This window comes from Tigriopus californicus, chromosome 9, assembly GCF_007210705.1.
Source record: "Tigriopus californicus strain San Diego chromosome 9, Tcal_SD_v2.1, whole genome shotgun sequence".
Lineage (NCBI taxonomy): Eukaryota > Metazoa > Arthropoda > Copepoda > Harpacticoida > Harpacticidae > Tigriopus > Tigriopus californicus.
The window spans coordinates 10,039,470-10,057,913 of NC_081448.1; the positions used below are offsets into that span (position 1 = coordinate 10,039,470).

The 18,444-nt window shown below is 44.8% G+C and overlaps 2 protein-coding genes across 3 annotated transcripts; one reads left to right on the forward strand and one right to left on the reverse strand.

Moving 5' to 3' along the window:
- Positions 1 to 1,431: 1,431 nt before the first annotated feature.
- On the forward strand, positions 1,432 to 11,703 carry LOC131886012 (cyclin-dependent kinase 18-like). 2 transcript variants are annotated; one of them, XM_059234215.1, is made up of 9 exons: positions 1,432 to 2,233; positions 2,308 to 2,421; positions 8,893 to 9,290; positions 9,474 to 9,624; positions 9,714 to 9,835; positions 10,066 to 10,176; positions 10,704 to 10,928; positions 10,999 to 11,245; positions 11,339 to 11,703. In XM_059234215.1, exons 1-9 carry the CDS (start codon positions 1,723 to 1,725, stop codon positions 11,449 to 11,451), a joined length of 1,992 nt encoding a protein of 663 aa, XP_059090198.1. In that variant the 5' UTR covers positions 1,432 to 1,722; the 3' UTR covers positions 11,452 to 11,703. The 2 variants fall into 2 exon arrangements, with proteins under 2 accessions (XP_059090198.1, XP_059090197.1); XM_059234214.1 differs by lacking the exons at positions 1,432 to 2,233; positions 2,308 to 2,421 and adding an exon at positions 7,563 to 8,818.
- A 479-nt stretch (positions 11,704 to 12,182) lies between these two features.
- On the reverse strand, positions 12,183 to 15,249 carry LOC131886011 (exostosin-3-like). The gene has a single exon (XM_059234213.1). The coding sequence runs from the start codon at positions 14,921 to 14,923 to the stop codon at positions 12,254 to 12,256; it is 2,670 nt and encodes an 889-aa protein (XP_059090196.1). The 5' UTR covers positions 14,924 to 15,249; the 3' UTR covers positions 12,183 to 12,253.
- Positions 15,250 to 18,444: the final 3,195 nt, after the last annotated feature.

The following is an 18,444-nucleotide window of genomic DNA, read 5'->3' on the forward strand; positions in this document are numbered from 1 at the left end:
AAGTAATCAAACAAGTTCAAAAAGATTGCGTAATACTAACCTAAAATAGAGTATTTTTTGTAAATTTCAAACTTGGCACTACTGGTTGGACAACTGTCATCTTAGGCACATTAATCACAGCAGAATTGACAGTCAAAAAACGGACAGTAGCGCCCTCTATGAACTGAACTTCTTGCCTCCTCAGACAGCAATGCTTCCAGACAAATGGCTAAGAAGAGCGGCAAATAATTGTCAAAAAGCACAAGCAAAAGCCTCAGCTGACAAGACTGTCCCTTTACATGGTGAGTCTTAGGGCACTCTCTTACTTTTGGCTTTCTTCCATGATATAAAAGAGCACATGCCCAAGGCTGACTTGGCAAATGCAGAAGCCGAGCTTGTTTGGCAGAAGGCTTTTAAAATAAATTCAAATGATAGCTTGCACAGAATAACCAATAAAAGCATTCTTGTAATGTGAAAACATATCCATAATTCCAATTGGAAGATATTAGTATCTTTAATTTTTCAACAAAAGGCCCCATTTCAAAAAAAGGGCCAAGATTGAGTGTCCACTGTATGAGCCCGGCTCTAGAGGACGCTCTATATGCTCACAGCCTCCGCAAGGGCCATCCTTGTTTTTGTTGTGATTAAATCTCAAGAGTCCACTAAACCATGGAGTACGGTAGTAGTGGAGTGGAAAGCTCTCTGAAACCTCGCTAGAAGGCGTTTCAGTTTTGCGATATCTCCTAATCAACTACTGGAACATGAAGATGGAATTCATTGACCACATTAAACACTCTCTCAGTGGGAATGCATCTGATCAGAAGGTAACGATTGGCTCTACAAAACCTCGCTAGAAGACGTTCGATCTTCGACCGAGCTTTCCACTCCACTACTTACATACTCCATGACTAAACACACTGCAGTTTTTCCAATGGTACCACCTTTGTCTCCCTGAAAATTCTTTGCTTGGCCAACTAGTTAGCCGTGGACGAAGATAACTAGTCCTGTCCATGGAGTCAGACACATTTCCAGTGCCGGACTGAGTCTTACTCGGTCTTACCCACAGATCTATCTCTATTGTGGGTTAAATTCTGCCTGACGGGTGCATGACATGAAGCCAGGCCGTTTGGGCGGGCTCCTTTGGTGGTTTGAATTGTCGAAATGAAGAGCGTCACCCTGGGCTGCCCGTTAATTCGTTGGTTCGGTCAACGGGATGAGCCAAGTCAATGATGCATCCCGTCATGAAGGCTGACTACATGGTCTCAATGTTAGATGATTCCAACGCTCTCCGAGCCCATCCAAGTCTAAATTCAGGCCGATTCTGGGTGGGTTGATAATCCGTCAATGTTGGGTTGTCATGGTTTATGGTTACCCTGGCTCCTGAGTGTACCGAGCTAGTAGGGACTAGCGACTAGCGAGCCATCCAGCCAAGCAGGCAGCCACCTGTTGCTTGCGAGTCTGGCTGGAGTCAGTCTGGGCTGAGCTGACCTAGTGCAGAAGGCGCTTCTCACGTTCTGGTTTTCGTCCAGCGAGAACGAGGAGGACCCACGGACTTGACCACCATTATACCACCCATTTACCCACTCCCATCTCCCAAAGGTGATTCCCAGTCACGGTCTAGCTGGCATCCGGTGGATCCAGGGGGAATGGGATTGTCGGTCGTGCCCGTCTAAATCCACAATGTGTTAATCTCCGAGTTTGCCTTTCCACCGTCGGCCTGTCCGTGTCATTGTCGCCACTATCATGGTGCAAATCTCCACCTCGGCCCCGCCCAGCCATATTCACCATGCCACCACGGCCCTGTCGGATCTAAATCCGAGCTCGAGTGAAAATCACGGCCGCCGTGGCCATGATGGCCATCATGAGCCTCATTCTTCGGAAGTCTCTTTCCACGTCGAGGACCGCTCTGACTCGCCGCCCGATGATATGGGCGTTAGTTCGACCTCGGCCTCGTCGCTGACCTCGTCGTCATCGTTGGAAGCCAGCTTAGCCACCGGCGGCGAAGGGGGCGCGGTGGTGGGTGGGCTGGAGGCTTATCAGAGTGCGCCTCCGCCTCGTCGACGGGGTCTGTCGAAACTGCGGCGCCGTTTGTCGCAAACTTTTCGTTTGAGCTTCCACGGCTCCTTGTCCGAGTTGGCCTCGCACGCTTCGGCTTTGACCATCCACGAGGAGAGGGAGGATTCCCCGCCCGATGGGGGCGGGGTCAGCCTTGAACAGTCCGTCTACCGATCGAAAGACGGTCCCACCCGTCGAAGTATGCTTGGACTAGGCCGAACTTATAGCCATGGGTAGTAGTCGTTGTTGTGACTGATGACCTTGGAATTTCAGGTTCGTTTTCGATACCGTCCAAGTTCCGATCGATTTCTAGTCTGACCCGCAAACTCAGTGCCTCCAATTCACGATTGTTGGACTCATTGGGGGCTCACCGTAAATCCAGCCCAGGTAGGACCTTCAATTAATTATCTTTTCATTTTTTATCTATGCCTTTTGAGAGTCAAGTCGTAAGCTCTAGAGTGGCCATCACTCGGACTTCTTAGACTAATTAAGCTTTGTTTGTAACTGCCCGCGTTGCCTAGAGCTTAAATTCACCCTGACCTACATTGAGGAATGTAAACTAAAGATTGGGCCCAATCAATATAATATCTTGTGCTGGCGTGTTAAATATATATTACTATGCGAAGTTATTTACTGCCCTTCTATTGGAGTTGAAATGACTGACCAAAGGGAAGCCTTACCAGTTGTTTTCTTTTCAAACGGAGCGGCTGTCAAATATCAGTATCATCATTACATTCGAGATCTCTCTTCAAGTTATCCAAATATTTCATTTTCTATCTTTAAAATGCTCTCCTTTTCCAATAGCGAAAGAGCAAACACGTGTGAAGCATTGGAAGACAAATCTCTTGAGCAAAGTATCGCTTAAAACCGGATGGATTAGGCTTTGTAACAGAGAAATGTCTCCGGTAGATATCTAGTACCCGTCACTTCATTCCGGTTCCAGAATGTATATCCCAAATGATTCAAAGGACTTGTTCACGATTTCCTTGAACTACTATCTCTTTCCCAGAGTATTAATCAGCTTTTGTCGACAAGATTTGAAGTTTCTAGGAACAACTGATTGCTCTGGAAAAATTATGCGATTTAAAGATGACGAAAAGCGAACCAGGCAAGTCGTATCTTGTTTCCCAAGACGAACAAACTGGATCATTGACGAGATGTATTTTGAGGTCAAATTGGCGTATGTTCTCGTATTCCATGCCTTTAAATTTGATTCTTTTTCATTAGCCCTCTCTGAAACCTTTTAAGTAAATTATGATTGAACAGTTTTCTATCTTTGTCGTTCTCGACATGTTGACGAGGGACGCGTTATGAAAATAGGAAAAAATGCAGACAGCAGGGAGAAGAACCCAAAATTCGAGGGTCTACTCGGTCTACTCCCTCAACACATGCTGTGCAGATGCACATGTACCCTGTTCGCAAAGTAAAAGGAGATTCAGCCATTGGACATTATGACTCATCCTCCCTTGCCCAAGACAAGAGAGAAGAGTGAGTGGGTCTGATGAACACGACACAGTCCCAAGTCAAAGACCAGGGATGCCGTTGTTCTACAGAACTGGGAGCTAAGCGTTTGTTTGACGCCCGTAGGCTTGAAAGAAACCTTTGGAAAAATCCCTTTTTGCTCTGAGAGACGAAGAGAAAGCCTTTGAAGGGAGCTTTCCTTTCATTTCCTCTGCGCTTGGTAAAACGGAGGTTTTCCGATCTCGTCCCTTCTTCGAGTTCGTTTAACATATTTTCCGCTTAACAACGGCTGATGGCGAGGAAGTAGTCCAGTGGGTCTGTCATGGTCTGTCCTGGAGTGCTCTAGTATATGTAACTGGAGATCGACCAAATCAAAGTGGAGGAGTCGACTTCTCTGCCAGTAGTCTGCTTGCCACTACACTCTTCCACTATATGGATATATGTCGTATTATGTACGGTCGGCAAGGGGAGCTCATGCTCTCGTTGGTGGTGGACGAGAAGAAGACGACGAGGAGAACGGCGAGTTGGTAGCTCCAGTAACTTGAGAAGACGAGGATTCGTGGTGGTGGTGGTGATGTTGGCGGCCGACACGGATACATATCATCAGTATTTCGACTACATGCACAACACACTATTCTGATCCGCTTTGTTCGGTGATAACTAGACCTGCTGCATCTGCCGCCGAGAGACCGACCACGTTCATGATCGTCTACACTTGTGCGAGCTTGTGCGACAATAGATCGCCCCTGAGCCCCTCTGTACAATTGTGAAGGGCTCTTGGCCAAACAGTAAGAAGGCTACTACTGCTAGCTCAGGGTGGTAGAAATAGTGCGACAGCTACCAGAGGAGCTTTGCATTGAGGATAATGCCGACGCCGTTATTGTTGGCGAGAACGACGAGGATGACGACGACAACGTCAACGTCCTCCTACTCCTCGGGCTCGTTTCCTTCGTCTTCCTCCTTCGCGTCGTCGCCCACAATATCTGTAGTTTAGGGAGCAAATATATCCTTGACTGTGTCATAACGACAAGAAGCTCTGTGGCAGTCACCATCGCCATCATCATCATCGCCGCCACAACCACCACCATCTTCGGCTTTTGATGAATTTTGTGTTCGAATAGAAGTGATGTGTTAATATTTTGGATACAAGCCTACATCAAGTAAGGAAGAAAAACACGCTCAGACACGTCATGGCCGAGTGTGGAGCAAAGTTATCTTGTGTTTGGCGAGTTCATGTTTGGAAAAAGCCTGGCTGCTAAAAGACCTCGTCAATTGACTGTGGGCGAACTAGGATGATGATAAGCCTCTTAGGTGACAAAAAATGAACGTGATGCAAACAAGACAGTCTAATCTCACACAATTTCACTTTGCTCCTTCGTGAATGATGACATAACGCCACCAACAGCAAATATTCTCAAACCTCAACCGCATTTCGAAAGAAAGTGCAACCACCACTACCACCAACAACAACATCGTCATCGTCATCATCATCATCATCATCATCAATCCATCATCATGGACATCAAAACCTTGCACAAGTCCAATACGTTCTCGAGTCTAGCCACGGCAACGGCCAACAAAAGGCCCGTCTTTGGAGCCTGGTTGGACAAAAAGGCTCGCAAGCTCTCCATGAAATGTTCGATGTCGATCACATTGGGTAAGATCTTCCGTCCAAATGAGTCTTGGCCTAAATCTCTCTGGAAAGAGAGCAATGGGAATTGTTTGCGTCACCTGGTTGTAGGTTCGAAGACAATGGTATCAAAGTAGGTTGTTGTGACGTCCAAGCGCTTCTTCCACTTCTCCCGTTGGATTGAGGAAGTTAACCAACAATGTTGTTGTTGCTTTATATGTTCCCCGTCAATATTCCGTCAGTATGACAAGAATTTGCGGTAGATCCGGTGGACGGTGACGGTCTTCAAAGTTTGTTGAATCGAGTGTAATAGTAGCGTTTTGTTCTCGTTGAAACAAGACGGGTAACAACTTACGAAGAGCTGAATTTGGCCGACCAAAAAGTTCCGAGATACAAGTTCCAAATGTTTTTCCGCCGAATTTTTAACCTTCTTTGCTCAGCTGTGCCAGGTGGAACATGTTCCGTGTCGGGCAAGTTTCTAACTATTGCTTGAGCAAGTGCTCTAGATATTCTGCTCTAGATATTCTGAGCAGTGAAAGGATGTGTAGAAAAATTACAATTGCTACGAAGAGCTGCTGGTTGCCCGAGTTCGTGAGAGTATGGTAAAGTTGTGCTAGCAGCATGAGTTGTAGTAGCCTCAGTGTGTTTTGAGTAAGACTTGTCTCTACTATTGTGCGTCTGTACTTCGTTCAAAATGACTTTCTGTAATTTCCGTTTGTGCGAACACGACGAATCATGACGATTGTCAAGGTTCTCTGCCTTACTTGAAAAGCTCTTTTGTGGGGTTCCCGTGGGGAATAAGAGAGGTGGGTGTGGGTGTGGGCGAGTGAGAGATGGAGAAAGCGAGAGCTCTTGATTTTGAGCATATTTTTGAGCATTGTTTGAGCATTGTTTGAATATCTTGTTGTTACTTTATGATCATATGCTATAGGTTCTCATGTTGTGAAATTCATTGCACGCAATCAAATAGTTTGTTTGATCATTCGCCCTCTTATCCGCAGAACGTTGTGTTGCTTCAGTTTTGACATGGGTGGGCTAGAAATGATACTTTATGATGGGTAAATGAGAGATTGATGTTGAATCAAGTTTAAGAATTGGGTTAGGCTCCAGACGCAGCTGTTATTTTATTAATGGGTAATTTTTCCTCTCTCTCTCTTTCTGTCTCGTAAGACGCTTTGGAAGCCATTGGGAAGTGGGCAAGTTAGCTTTTGATCTTTCAGCAAGTTGAGCAATTTCTTCGCCCCCTTTCCGCCCTCAATTGATCCCACGTTTTTTTTTTTATCTTCTTCGCTTGTCGAAACGAGCGTTTGTGATGGGTTGCCCGGAATCATCCTACAACAATGTTCAGAGATGAATCTGGAGCTTGTTGTTGGAAATGACGACTGATGTAGCTCAACAACGATTGGAAAGAGACCGAGATGGCCAGTCTGGCGATGGCTTAGATGATCCGCTCTCTTTGTTTTCCTTCACATCCTCGCTCAACCCTCCCTCCACGCCTGTTCATGTAAAACCGCAATTCTTGCAGTATATCCTTTCATATTTCAATTCATCACCTTTCTCTGATTCCTCCTCGTTGACCTATTATTTTCGCTTCGTTTTCTCGTTTCTCTAGCATTAGAGTTCATGCAGTTGTAGAGGCGTGTTAAATACTGCTATTTACTGGCGTCATCTCTTCCTGCACGATCGTTTGCCCCTGGACGGTCCAGCATTGGAGATTCGGAAAGACCCAACGAGCGAGGAGCATTCAAACTCGAGAAAAACTCGGAACAAGAAGAGAAGACGAAGGAGAAATGCGGTAGTAGTCTTGGGATTTGTTGTTTCTCTGTCTTCTCGACAAATTATTTTTAGCATATTTCTCCTGATTTCTTTTTCTCAAATCCACATCTTCGGGTGCGAAGAGGGCGAGTGTCCAAGCTTTCGAAACGAAGATGACGACGCGTGTCTGAGCTAGAATCGGCTTTCTTCTCATTGAACTCTTCCCCAACGAAGAGATAAGTGGATGGAAAGGTTGCTTCTCGAGGCTCCCCGTTCCTTCCCCAAGCAAGTCGCTTTTCCCGTCTTCTGTCTTGAGGTCTGATTTGGGCCAGAGCGGGCCGCCGCCTCCCCTCGTCCTCCTGCTCTTTGACTAGCTTTTCCCTCTCCCAAGACTTTTTCCCCAACATAGATGCCTCGCTTCATTGAAAACAGCACAGGTGAACAAAGTGGAACGACGCAGCAGATCCTCCTCGTGCCCCATCTCCGCCTCGTCAGCCTCTTCTGCATCGACTTTATCATTATCATACCCATACCCATACCCAACAAGTACCACTTGTAGTACTACGAGTAGTCTGCTACTATTACTGCTGTTACTACTATTGCCACCACCTCTGCTTGTTCTTCAATGTGAAGAAGCCGCCTCGACATCTCTTCCTCTTTGGGTTCGATGGAAAAGTATTACCTTGCCCAGAGAGTCTTATCTAGTATTGAGTAAGGTGTACAATCGAGCTGTGCTGACCCAAAGTCATTGTTCTCCGTTTGTACCATTCAGTGGCATTAAAATGGAAGATTCTTGCTTTGTAGCAAGATCTAGAATACGTCAACCTAATGTGTCAGCCTCAGCCTCTTTAAAGTATCACCGAGCCGCTGTGATTGGCGGAGGGTCCCTTTCCACCTTGACCACGGATGGATCCAATTTGAATAGCCAACCCCCGCTATTGACTAATCCATCCCAGCACCTGCCCAATGGCCAGCCTCATTTGCTTCAGCATCATCACCAATTTCAATTTGAGCCAAGTCATCCGGCGCCTCAGCATCCGAATCAACGAATTAGTTATGCTGTGGCCGGACATTATGGCAGTGCTTCAAAAGCGCCGTGTGAGTCTTCACCAACACGGGTGGCAAGTGTCAATCCATCGAATCTCTACAGTGGGGGACTGAATCGATCCGGTCAATTATCATCTTCCTCACATTCGTCTACCTCGTCCAATGCTATATCAGGAGCAGCCAGTGGTGGTGGTACTGCTGTTGCTAGTGCGATCGTCCCCACTCCGAATTCAACTGCATTGCCCAACCCTCCATCCAAACAAGCTTCAAAGGCCAACCTTCAAGGCTCATTGTCCAGTGGCGGAGTCAAACTTCGACGACCTAAGGTTCCTGACAGTTCGGCCACGCCTTCCTCCGCTTGTTCTTCCTCTCAAAACACCCCTGCTCAAAGAACGTTTCCCAAAGATTTGAACGATCTTCAAGGGGCATCCAGGCGTCATGGCATGTATCTGTCGGCGGGAATGCGATCGTCCATTGCAGTGATGACCCCGAGCGAAGATTACTCAAGTAGCAATAGTTCGTTGTCCAAATCGACCAAGACTGAATCGAAACCCCCTTTGCCGCCAAGTTCTGGCGATTCGGCCGGTCCCAGGCCACCACCGCGATCTCGACCCAAAAGCTGGACCTCGTCCCTTTTCAATGCCATGAAAACTAATCACAAAAGTGTGAACTTTCAATCAGTTTTAGAAGAGCAGCACAACGACTTGGATCAATCCAAGTATCAGGCTAGTGTCGAGGGTCAACAAAAGTTCTATTCGTTACCCCGTCCGGGAAAAGAAGAGGGAGATGAGATCTCAGAGGCTGACATTGAGCGTGTCTTGAAATTGTCGAGCAAAACTAGAAGTAGAACGCCTAGTCCATTCAGAGCTATGCTCAAGGGTCTCGTCAAGGGTATCGGACCGCATTTCTGTTACGTTTGGTCGCTTCATTTCATTCTCAAACCAACTATTTTGTGCCAATTCTAGGTGTGGTGCACGAGAACCCTCCAATGGGGAGCGATGGCGAAAGCGAAGAAGGATCCCGTCATTCCGAAGATGTTGTATCTCCGGCAGCGCGCGGAGCAAGCAATAACGATACCAATACCTCAAGTGGCAACAACGCTCCTTTGGCTGGCGTGAAATTGCGTCAAAAACCTGGTTCCGGAAACAACTTGAACCCAACGCGGAAGCTCTCCAGTCAAGAAGAGATCAACAAGCGATTATCCTTGCCCGCAGATTTAAAGCTACCCGACACGTTTGTGGAGAAACTGGCCGTGTCCCCGACGCTAGATGGGCCTTTGTCCCGAGCCACCCGGAGGCAATCTCTTTCCGAGATTGGTTTCGGTCGAATGGACACATACACAAAGCTAGACAAATTGGGGGAGGTGAGTTCTAGCCACTGGCACTCTGATAGCGGCTGAGATTGTTACCTTTCTTGCATTCATGTTCATAATCTGTCATGCTATGCCACCATTACCCTTGGTGGCCTTACTTTGGCCTAACACAATCGCTGGTTGTGCCATCTACTAGTATGGATCAACGTCAACGACCCTTCTCTTTTGTTGCAGGGAACTTACGCTACAGTATTCAAAGGCAAATCCAGACTCACGGATAATTTGGTGGCCCTCAAAGAAATTCGTCTGGAACATGAAGAAGGCGCCCCTTGCACGGCGATCAGGGAGGTGTCTTTGCTCAAGGACCTGAAACACAACAATATCGGTAGAATGGAAAAGCAATAATTGCTTGCTTTTTTTCTTATTGTTCTTTTCGTCTGTCATAATAACCTTTCCTTCGTTTCTCTCGTCTAGTTACCCTCCATGACATTGTCCACACTGAAAAATCGCTCACTCTGGTCTTCGAATATCTGGAACGAGATCTGAAACAGTACATGGATGATTGTCAGGGAATTCTGGCCATGAATAATGTGAAAGTAAGTTGATTCACTGGTTAGATGCGTACACATCGAGAAAAATGACCGGTTTGTACGTCAAATCCTGAGTAATGAAAGAAATGTTGATTTGCTTCTGATTCAAGTGAGGTCAGCATATGCCCATCACTCAACTCTGGGGGAAATGATTTGACCACATTTTTTGTCGCTTGAGGATAAATCTACAGATACATTCAAGTAAACGTGTTCTAACGAAAGTGAGTTCTTTTTAGATCTTCTTGTATCAATTAATACGAGGACTGGCATATTGCCACTCGAGAAGAATTCTACACCGAGATCTCAAGCCACAAAACCTTCTCATCAATGACATGGGAGAATTAAAAGTGAGTTGCAATTCCGTAATTTATCCTAGACGTTATTGGCAATTTATCAACGTGTCAGACTGATCCGCAAAGACCTACCATTCATGATTGAGTGAAAAATTAGCTAGTAATAAATCAGGGACGTCTTGGATTACATAGTGTGCTACTTGTACGTTTCCCATCAACAAATGACGCTCATGGCTTGCAAACTCGTTTGGATCAAGCCTGAAACTGGAGATTTGTATTGTCTTTTAATCCCCCACTTTCGTCGGGCGTCTACATTTTAAATGAGATATCGTTCTGGCTGACATGTTTATAAATTATGAAAGTACTACAATAAACTGAGACGAGCTATCTTAATCTCAAACTATTACCTCCGTAACTAAATCTTAATCCAATAATTGTAAGCCTGAAAGTATCTCTCTTCTTAGTGATGTTGTCCAATTTCTTGATCCGAAATCGTCATGGAAGTTTTTTAAGATTCTTCCAGTTCTGATCTCGATGTATATGAACTGAATAACTAATGACGTTACTCGTTTGCCTCATAGTTGGCCGACTTCGGTTTGGCTCGTGCTAAGTCTGTACCAACCAAGACCTACTCGAACGAAGTGGTCACGCTGTGGTACCGCCCTCCAGATGTCCTTTTAGGCTCCACGGAGTACTCAACTCCCATTGATATGTGGGGTGTTGGATGCATTTTCTCAGAAATGGCCTCGGGCCGACCCCTGTTTCCTGGTTCAACTGTTGAAGACGAGTTACATCTCATCTTCAAGGTATGCTGTTTACAGATGGACGTTCTATGAAAAATCAACCATTCTTTATCCTCGCCCTCACTCATTCCAGGTGATAGGCTCTCCGTGCGAGGACACGTGGCCAGGAATATCTTTGTCAGAGGAATTGAACCATTACCATTTCCCGCAATATCCTGCCGAGCCATTGGTTAAACGTGTGCCAAGGCTTGAGCAAGAAGGCATTGACCTGGCGTCCAAATTCTTGCTGTATGAGGCTAAGAAGCGAATATCCGCCCAAGACGCTATGAAACATCGCTACTTTGACAGTTTAGGCAAGGGCGTACAGAACTTGGGTGATGGTAAGACAATAACTTAATTGGTCGCAACTTTGACAAAGATTTGTAAAGCCAGCGAGTGGAATTTTAATGGTGTCTATTTTATTTTCTCTACAGTTCAGTCTTTGTTCACGGTTCCTGGTATTCATTTGTCGAAAGATCCCGGCTACAATCCATCGGTATTCCCCCACGGTTCGGGGAGGATCCGTCGGCAGAGCATGCTTCTTTGAAATGGATCCTGTCGGTTCCACCTTCTTCTTTTCCGCGCCTATCTCCGCCATCAATACCATCTTGAGAGCGGGATTGCGAGAAATTAGGTTCCATTGAACTAAGCGCTACGGGATCCAAGATGTTAGTGCTCGAAATCTGGGTTGAGGTTGTTTATCTCGACCCACCTCACAACTGTGATTAATCGTGCTCAGTTTTCGTATATGTCTAGATCAGGGCGATGGCTTTCGAATAAGAAAGATTTCTAGACCCTGTCCTTTCTCCCCTTCTCTCCAAAAAGAATCCGACCACAGACATAACTCAAGTTTGCGTCCATAACTTACTAACTAGCCACAACCACAACAACCCGAATCTGAGTTGTAGTCGTTGGTGATGAAACGAGTTGAACAGCCACACAAGAAAAAAAAAGAAAATAATGAAGAAACTGCAACCTACTATTACAATTATTATGATTATTACTATCACTTCTACCACTACCAATACAATAAGCTAATTTAGATAATATTGCAAGTCATATTTTCAATATTCTTAGCTTTCATGTTGTATTTTGTCGTCTATGAGAGGAGCAACTATTAAATGTACTCGTCGCCCGCGTCATAAATATTTGTGGAGATTGCAACCACATCTTGGCCACTGACCCAAATTGTTCTCGGAGAGAAAGAAGAAGCGAAAAGCTTTTTCAACGAGATGAAAAGGTCGTAACCGTCGTAACGTTTTCACTATATCTCGGAAATACACATTTAAATTTATTAGAAATATGGCACATTATTCAACAATTGTATTGATGAAAGGATGAGACGGGGGTTAGATAAATTTAAAGCACTTCTGCTTGTCGGCAGAAATTCGAGTCTTGAATAGCACCGAGTCGGCTCGAAATTGAGTGAACAAAAGAGGCATGTAACCATATACCTCCATGAAGAAATTGATACATTTGTGTCGTTCTTGGAAATGAGTATCGTCTTCGGAGAGCGAAACTGGGCAACCCGGACATCGAAACGTCCAACGAGAGGTCACTTTGACCGGAGGTTTTCGAGTGACATGTGAGATAAGGAAGTTCATGGCCAGATCTTCACAATTCATGAACTCGTCCACTTTTGTACGAATTGCTTTAGGCATGACAGAAGAATATAGGTAGTTGTAATACTTATGATAAAAGGCAGCACCCGTCAACACCATGGAGAGCTCGCATGAGTAATTGGAATTATAATTCCAAGAGTTGTGCTCCAAGTCCCACGCGTGATATCGTCCAGGGAAACCCACCAACTGATCCCGGTTTTCCCGCCAAACCCGGAATCCAAAAATGATCTCGTCGTGACGTAAATGGGCGTCATCGTCCACAGAAAGAATGGCTTCGGTTTCAATCACGTCAAAGGGCAAGAACCGGTTGTTCAAACTGTTGACTGCCGTCCGAACTACCTCAATAGGTACACCGATATCCGGCCATTGCAAGTCACCACTGGGTGCTTGTGGAGAATTCCAAACCACTACCACTTTATTCAAGAATGGCAAGCCATACAATCGGACCAAGGCATCGATGAGAACAAGTTCACGCTCGTACGTGAGCATGACCACCGTGAATTGTTCCGCTGGTTTGTTGCCACCAAGAGCTTGACTGAACTCCTTCCCAGCTCCACCCACGCCTTCACCTATGGGACGAAATCCCACGGATGATCCCATGAACTTGGCATCTGTAGGTAAAACGGGTTCCCAAGGAGTGCTTGGAGGTAACTGAAAGGGATCGAAACGTTCATTCCATCGAGCATATCCATCAACAACTATGGTCGAGAGGTTCCGTCTAAAGGGTACGGAGGCTTTAGGGGGCTCCAAGGGGCCGAGAGGCTCACTAGGCTCCATTTCGACGGGGAGACTTTCCATAATCGATCGAGGATGGTCTTGATCAAAAACACTGGGTGACGCCACATCCGAAAATGGAGGTGGCGGGATATGAAGTCGTTCTCTGACAATATTGACCACCGTGCGAATCACTTTCACTTTCGAAGACATGTACGTTTTCCAAAACAAACTACCTTTTCGCTTCATATGAAACAAGTCAGAATCTGGGAACGATCTCAGCAAATAATGCAGTTCTCCAGCTCTGGCTAAAGGTAAAGTGACGATGAAGTCCGAAGTGGAGATTTGTTCCGAAAAGGGAATGGCCAAAGACGCCCACGGATGGCCAATTATCACAGGGATCGAGTTATGCTTTAAAGCTTCAAAGAGTCGCCGCTGCACTTGTGCACTGGATAGCATCGGTGGTCCCAAGATTGGGATTAAAGTGAACGTCGAAGATTCAAGAGTGTGAGCTCGCTTATCATCCGTATGACACAGCCCATCCTCTTCAGAGATGGGGCAGTTCAATTCCAGTGACACTTGATCATCCGTTTGATCCAAACCGATTTGTCGCAAACTCTCAAAAAGCGCACGTTCTGACTCTGTTAATTGAACTAGATCCTGATGATCCTGATACGACACCAGAAAGCGTCTATGAAGTGGCAGTAAGGGGGGAGTATCCCGCCAAGGCTCGTCAACCAAGTCCGGAATAGAGAGATGATTGGGCACCACTAAATCAAAACCCGAACGAAAAGACCGCCGAGAAAACGAGGTCGAGCCAATGAGTGCGCGATAAGAATGTGCGGGGATTGGATCTTGACCCGTGACCATTACTATATGATTGCGTCCATCCCCGGCCCAAAATTCGAGCCGCTCCAACGAAGAACCATCTACTCGATCCACCCAAACTAAAAACAAACAAGCCTGTCGCCCTTGGTCCGTCAAAACCAGGTCCGGGGGTAAGATGTTCCGATGTCGGTGGACCTCATATACATAGACCGACATAGGTGAGCTCAGAGGGCAGGCCGAATAATCGAAACAATGTCCCATGGTGCATTGGCCCTCCATTTGATTGGAGGGGAGCCCCACCAGGGCGACTCGTTGGGAGTAATCCAAAGCCAACGGCCGAGGGGCTCGTATCTCGGGTGTGTTTCGCGTTTGGAACTCGTTCAAGGCTACTTGCGCCTGTTGAATGGACAAACGTAGGCGTTCCAAATCCGTTTGATGGCGGGTGGCCTCGGTCCGGAGCTCCTCAATCTTGCGATGAAACGAAGCGATCTGACGTTGCATCTCGGTCCGTTGGCTTTCGAGCGTCTGCAACTCATTTTGAACGGAGTGCTTGATGCGCATGAGGTCCTGAATTCGTTTCTCCGAGGCGGGTCCATCCACCGGACCACTGGGATCCCCGGACAAGCCCAAGGTCTTACGGACCAGCTCAGCCGCGGCTAGTTGGTCCAAGGCGTTATCGAGATGGACGCCATCCAGATGAGTGGCGCCACCACTGGCTAATGCATGGGCTGAATTGTGCTCGCTATTTCGGGACAGATCCTGGAGCCAAAAGTAATGGACCACGAGCGGGATGAGCAGGAACAGTAGGAGGGCCAATCCCAGGAGTAATCGGGAGCACCGCACTGAGCGCCACATGTTGCTTAGCGAACGACCACCGAGGCGTGCCACGGTTTGAAAAAAGGCCCCCCCCCTTTCCCCTTGCCAGGTAGGTGGTTTACGAAGGCCTACGGACCAGCAGCAACTTCAGGGCACTGATCCGGGGGTCTCACCATGGTGCCAGGTGGATCAAGACGAGGACGCCGGAAACATGGAATCTGAAGGACTGGCCCGGGGATTTAGCCATGACTAAAGTCTCTTCTCAACGGCTACACTGCATAGCGGGATGGAGTAGTCGATGGCGGGTAATGGATGTCTCGATAGTTGAGTTAGCGGAAGTTAGGTGTTCATGTTATGATGGGAGATTGACCATTGTGAATATGGCAGCTGAAATCTAGTGTTGCTAGATCTTCTGAGATTGATAATGCCAAGTTTGCATTCAAATAACATCAATATTCCGGGTTTTATTACATAGGTAAGTTTCGGAAATGCCAACATAACAAGTGCTCCAAAAATGCCAATTGCTAAGTAAGAACCTGTATTTCTCAATGCCAACGAATGGCTAGTTTTGAAAAAGTTGCATGAAAAACTTCCTTCTGGCAGCGCTGCTAAAATCAGGGATGCCATCCTCAATGTCGCATGAAAATGATAAACGTTATTCTCCACCGATTAGTTGGCGGTGCTCATTTTTAAATTTGTGATTAAGTGTTAGAAACGTTTAGATAGAGACTTTACGACCTATTAATATCGTGTTAGGTTAGGATAGGTTAGGTTAGGTAAGGTTAGGTTAGGTTTGATAAGTTTAGGTTAAGTTTAAAAAAGTAGCACCGCCAACGAATCGGTGGAGAATAACGTTTACCCATGAAAATAGATCGAAAAAAAGACCTACTTATACTTAAAGCAATTGCCAAAAGTAAATGCAAATGATGTGTTTCTTCCATAGCATAAAAATAGATGACATTCTTTCATTTTCGTAAACATTTCTATACAACCTAACAATAGTAAATGGGCACTTCAAACTTATTCAGCATATGAAATTACCAATCAGGTTTTCTTAAACATGAAAAGCTACAACAGACTATCATGTCGCTGAAATATTACATGTATACGAACATACATTTGAAATAACAAATTGTCACTTGTCCCAATACTTATTTTCTACGTACGAAAGAATAAAACGTTTCATGAAAATTTCAAGTCCTTGAAATAAGCTTTATGGTAATCCAAGCCGTATTTAACGAGAAATATGACTCTAGAAAACTTCCATACAGACGACACCGTAGTAGGGAACAAATGTCATCATGTAAACCTGTAAATCTACCAATACTCCATTGACAAATTTGACGCAATAAGGAATCATTTAGTTGTTGAGGTTTTCATCCCTGTTGTGTAACATATTGACTCAAATTTGCAAGCAAAAGTCCATCTCATTTTTCTCTGCCTCTTCTTGTTGCGGACAAACAAATGCAGAAGCCTGGAACGTGCTTGACTGTAACAAAGTATTTTCCCTGGACAACTAATTGCTGATCCATTCTAACACCATAACTACATCAGTGACTCTTCTTAGAGACCCTTTAAATCCAAATGGGTAAAATTACAAACACTTTCAACATCTAAATAGGAATAAACAGAGAACGATGTATTGTATACTTTAGCATACCAGCAACTTTTCATTATCATGTTTTCCTTTTTATTTGTGTTAACAAAAACTAAAGTAAGTCTTACAAAAGTGATGTTTTCAAATTTAGCCACAAAAAAATTGTAATTTGTGAAGCTGTGCTTCTTGTAATACTCTTTTCTAGTACTTTACTGTTAAGAAAACTGTTACCAATAGAGGATTTGAAACGTCTCCCAGAGGAGTTGGTGGCTTACTCAGTGTGTCACTGTACTTCAGCAATACATTGCTCATTTAATAACCCCTAGCGTAAAGTAATTTGCACTCTAAAAACCGATTGCTTGTCCGCACCTAGAAAGCAAAGGGCGCTACCTCCACTCAATGGAACAGACTATATATCAAGTTTTTCATTGTCTCCAGGCCAAAAGCATCCATCATGAATCATTTGACAAATAGGTATGTCTGTAGTTAAATAGCACATTGATTAATACAACAGCTCTGCCATTCTGGGAAATATGGTGCAGGCTAGGTCCATATCAGAGGTTTGTTGGGCTTTGTTAGATCCAAAAAGAAAGGTCAAGGAAGAGTTCCGTAAAAGTCCTTTAATTTTAAAGCATTAGGGTCTTGCTCTTTGCTAATACATAGTTATTGATTTAAGATTTTCTTTATGCGAAATGTGCAAAGAAATGCGTTGTAGAGATCAAAATTAATTTTACATAGTTGCCCTGCCCTATTAATGGCAACCTCAAGCCCAACATTGAAGAGCATATTGATACTCTCAGAACTCCCATCCACTCATTTATAACCAAGAACGTTAGCAGCAAAAAGCAAATTATTCCACGGCCCGGCCCCCTGTTACTCCACCATACATTTATAGGCCTGATGGCGAATTTCGCCATTGAGTTTGAAAAAAAATAGTTTTGGGTCGAAGGCATTTGACATCCCAACTAGCCAGACTTCATCGCAATGATTTTTTTTCTTATGGTCAGAGCTTCACCCTAAAGTTAACTTCAAACCCCCGCAAGTCAGTTGAGTCATTGAAGTTCACAATCACAGTAGCCATGATCAGCTTTTTGCCAAAATATGTTATCACAACCAACAAGTTGATATTTTGTGTATAATGTCAACGCAAATAGTTTTTAGTTCAATGAACCCAATGTTCATTTTCAATTTTTCTTTTTTATTTACGGCCCGAGACTCCGAGAGTTGTGAAGGCAAATAAAGTTACACTCTTTCCATATTACCCTCTCTCTGTAACAATGCTAATCCCAAACAAGATCAACTTCTCCTGTTTTGTGGGCCACTTCACTCTACACCCATAAATTTTCTGGGTGTGCCTTTTATTCAATGTTTGATTTGTCGTCGTTTCCTTGGAATATGGAAGCATTGAAACACATTTTTTCCTCTTTTACCCATTTCGGTACATTTGCTTGGCATTATTTTAAATGAAACTTTCCTGAACGTCTTGAACACCTGGTTTCTCGCAAAAATTTTCAAGATTACATTTCTTGAGCATCCAAAATAAAATTGTTACAGTCAACAAACGAAACATACCATAAATAGAACACAAATCAGCTAAAAGTAGTTGGTATGATCTGAAGCAAAATTATTCAAAATTCACCAAGCTCCTTTCGTTCAAAGCAAGTATAAAGGGTTGCAAGTAACCTAGGACACTTTACCCCATTTGACTTTTGGCTCCCAGCACAGTATATGCGAAAGATCTGCTATCATGTATCCGTGGAAAAGAGATTATAAAAAGGGTATGTGCACCCTTGTCTAATGCTCATTGTTTGCTCTTTGTAACTCTGCTTGTGGATCTAGTTGCAAAAACTAAGCAGAACGAAGTACATTTCATATTTTCTTGACATTTTCAGCCTTCTCTGTTCACTTTTTAGTTTTTTGGCACCATTTTTTGAACAACCTGATTATTGCCTAATAGCTCCTG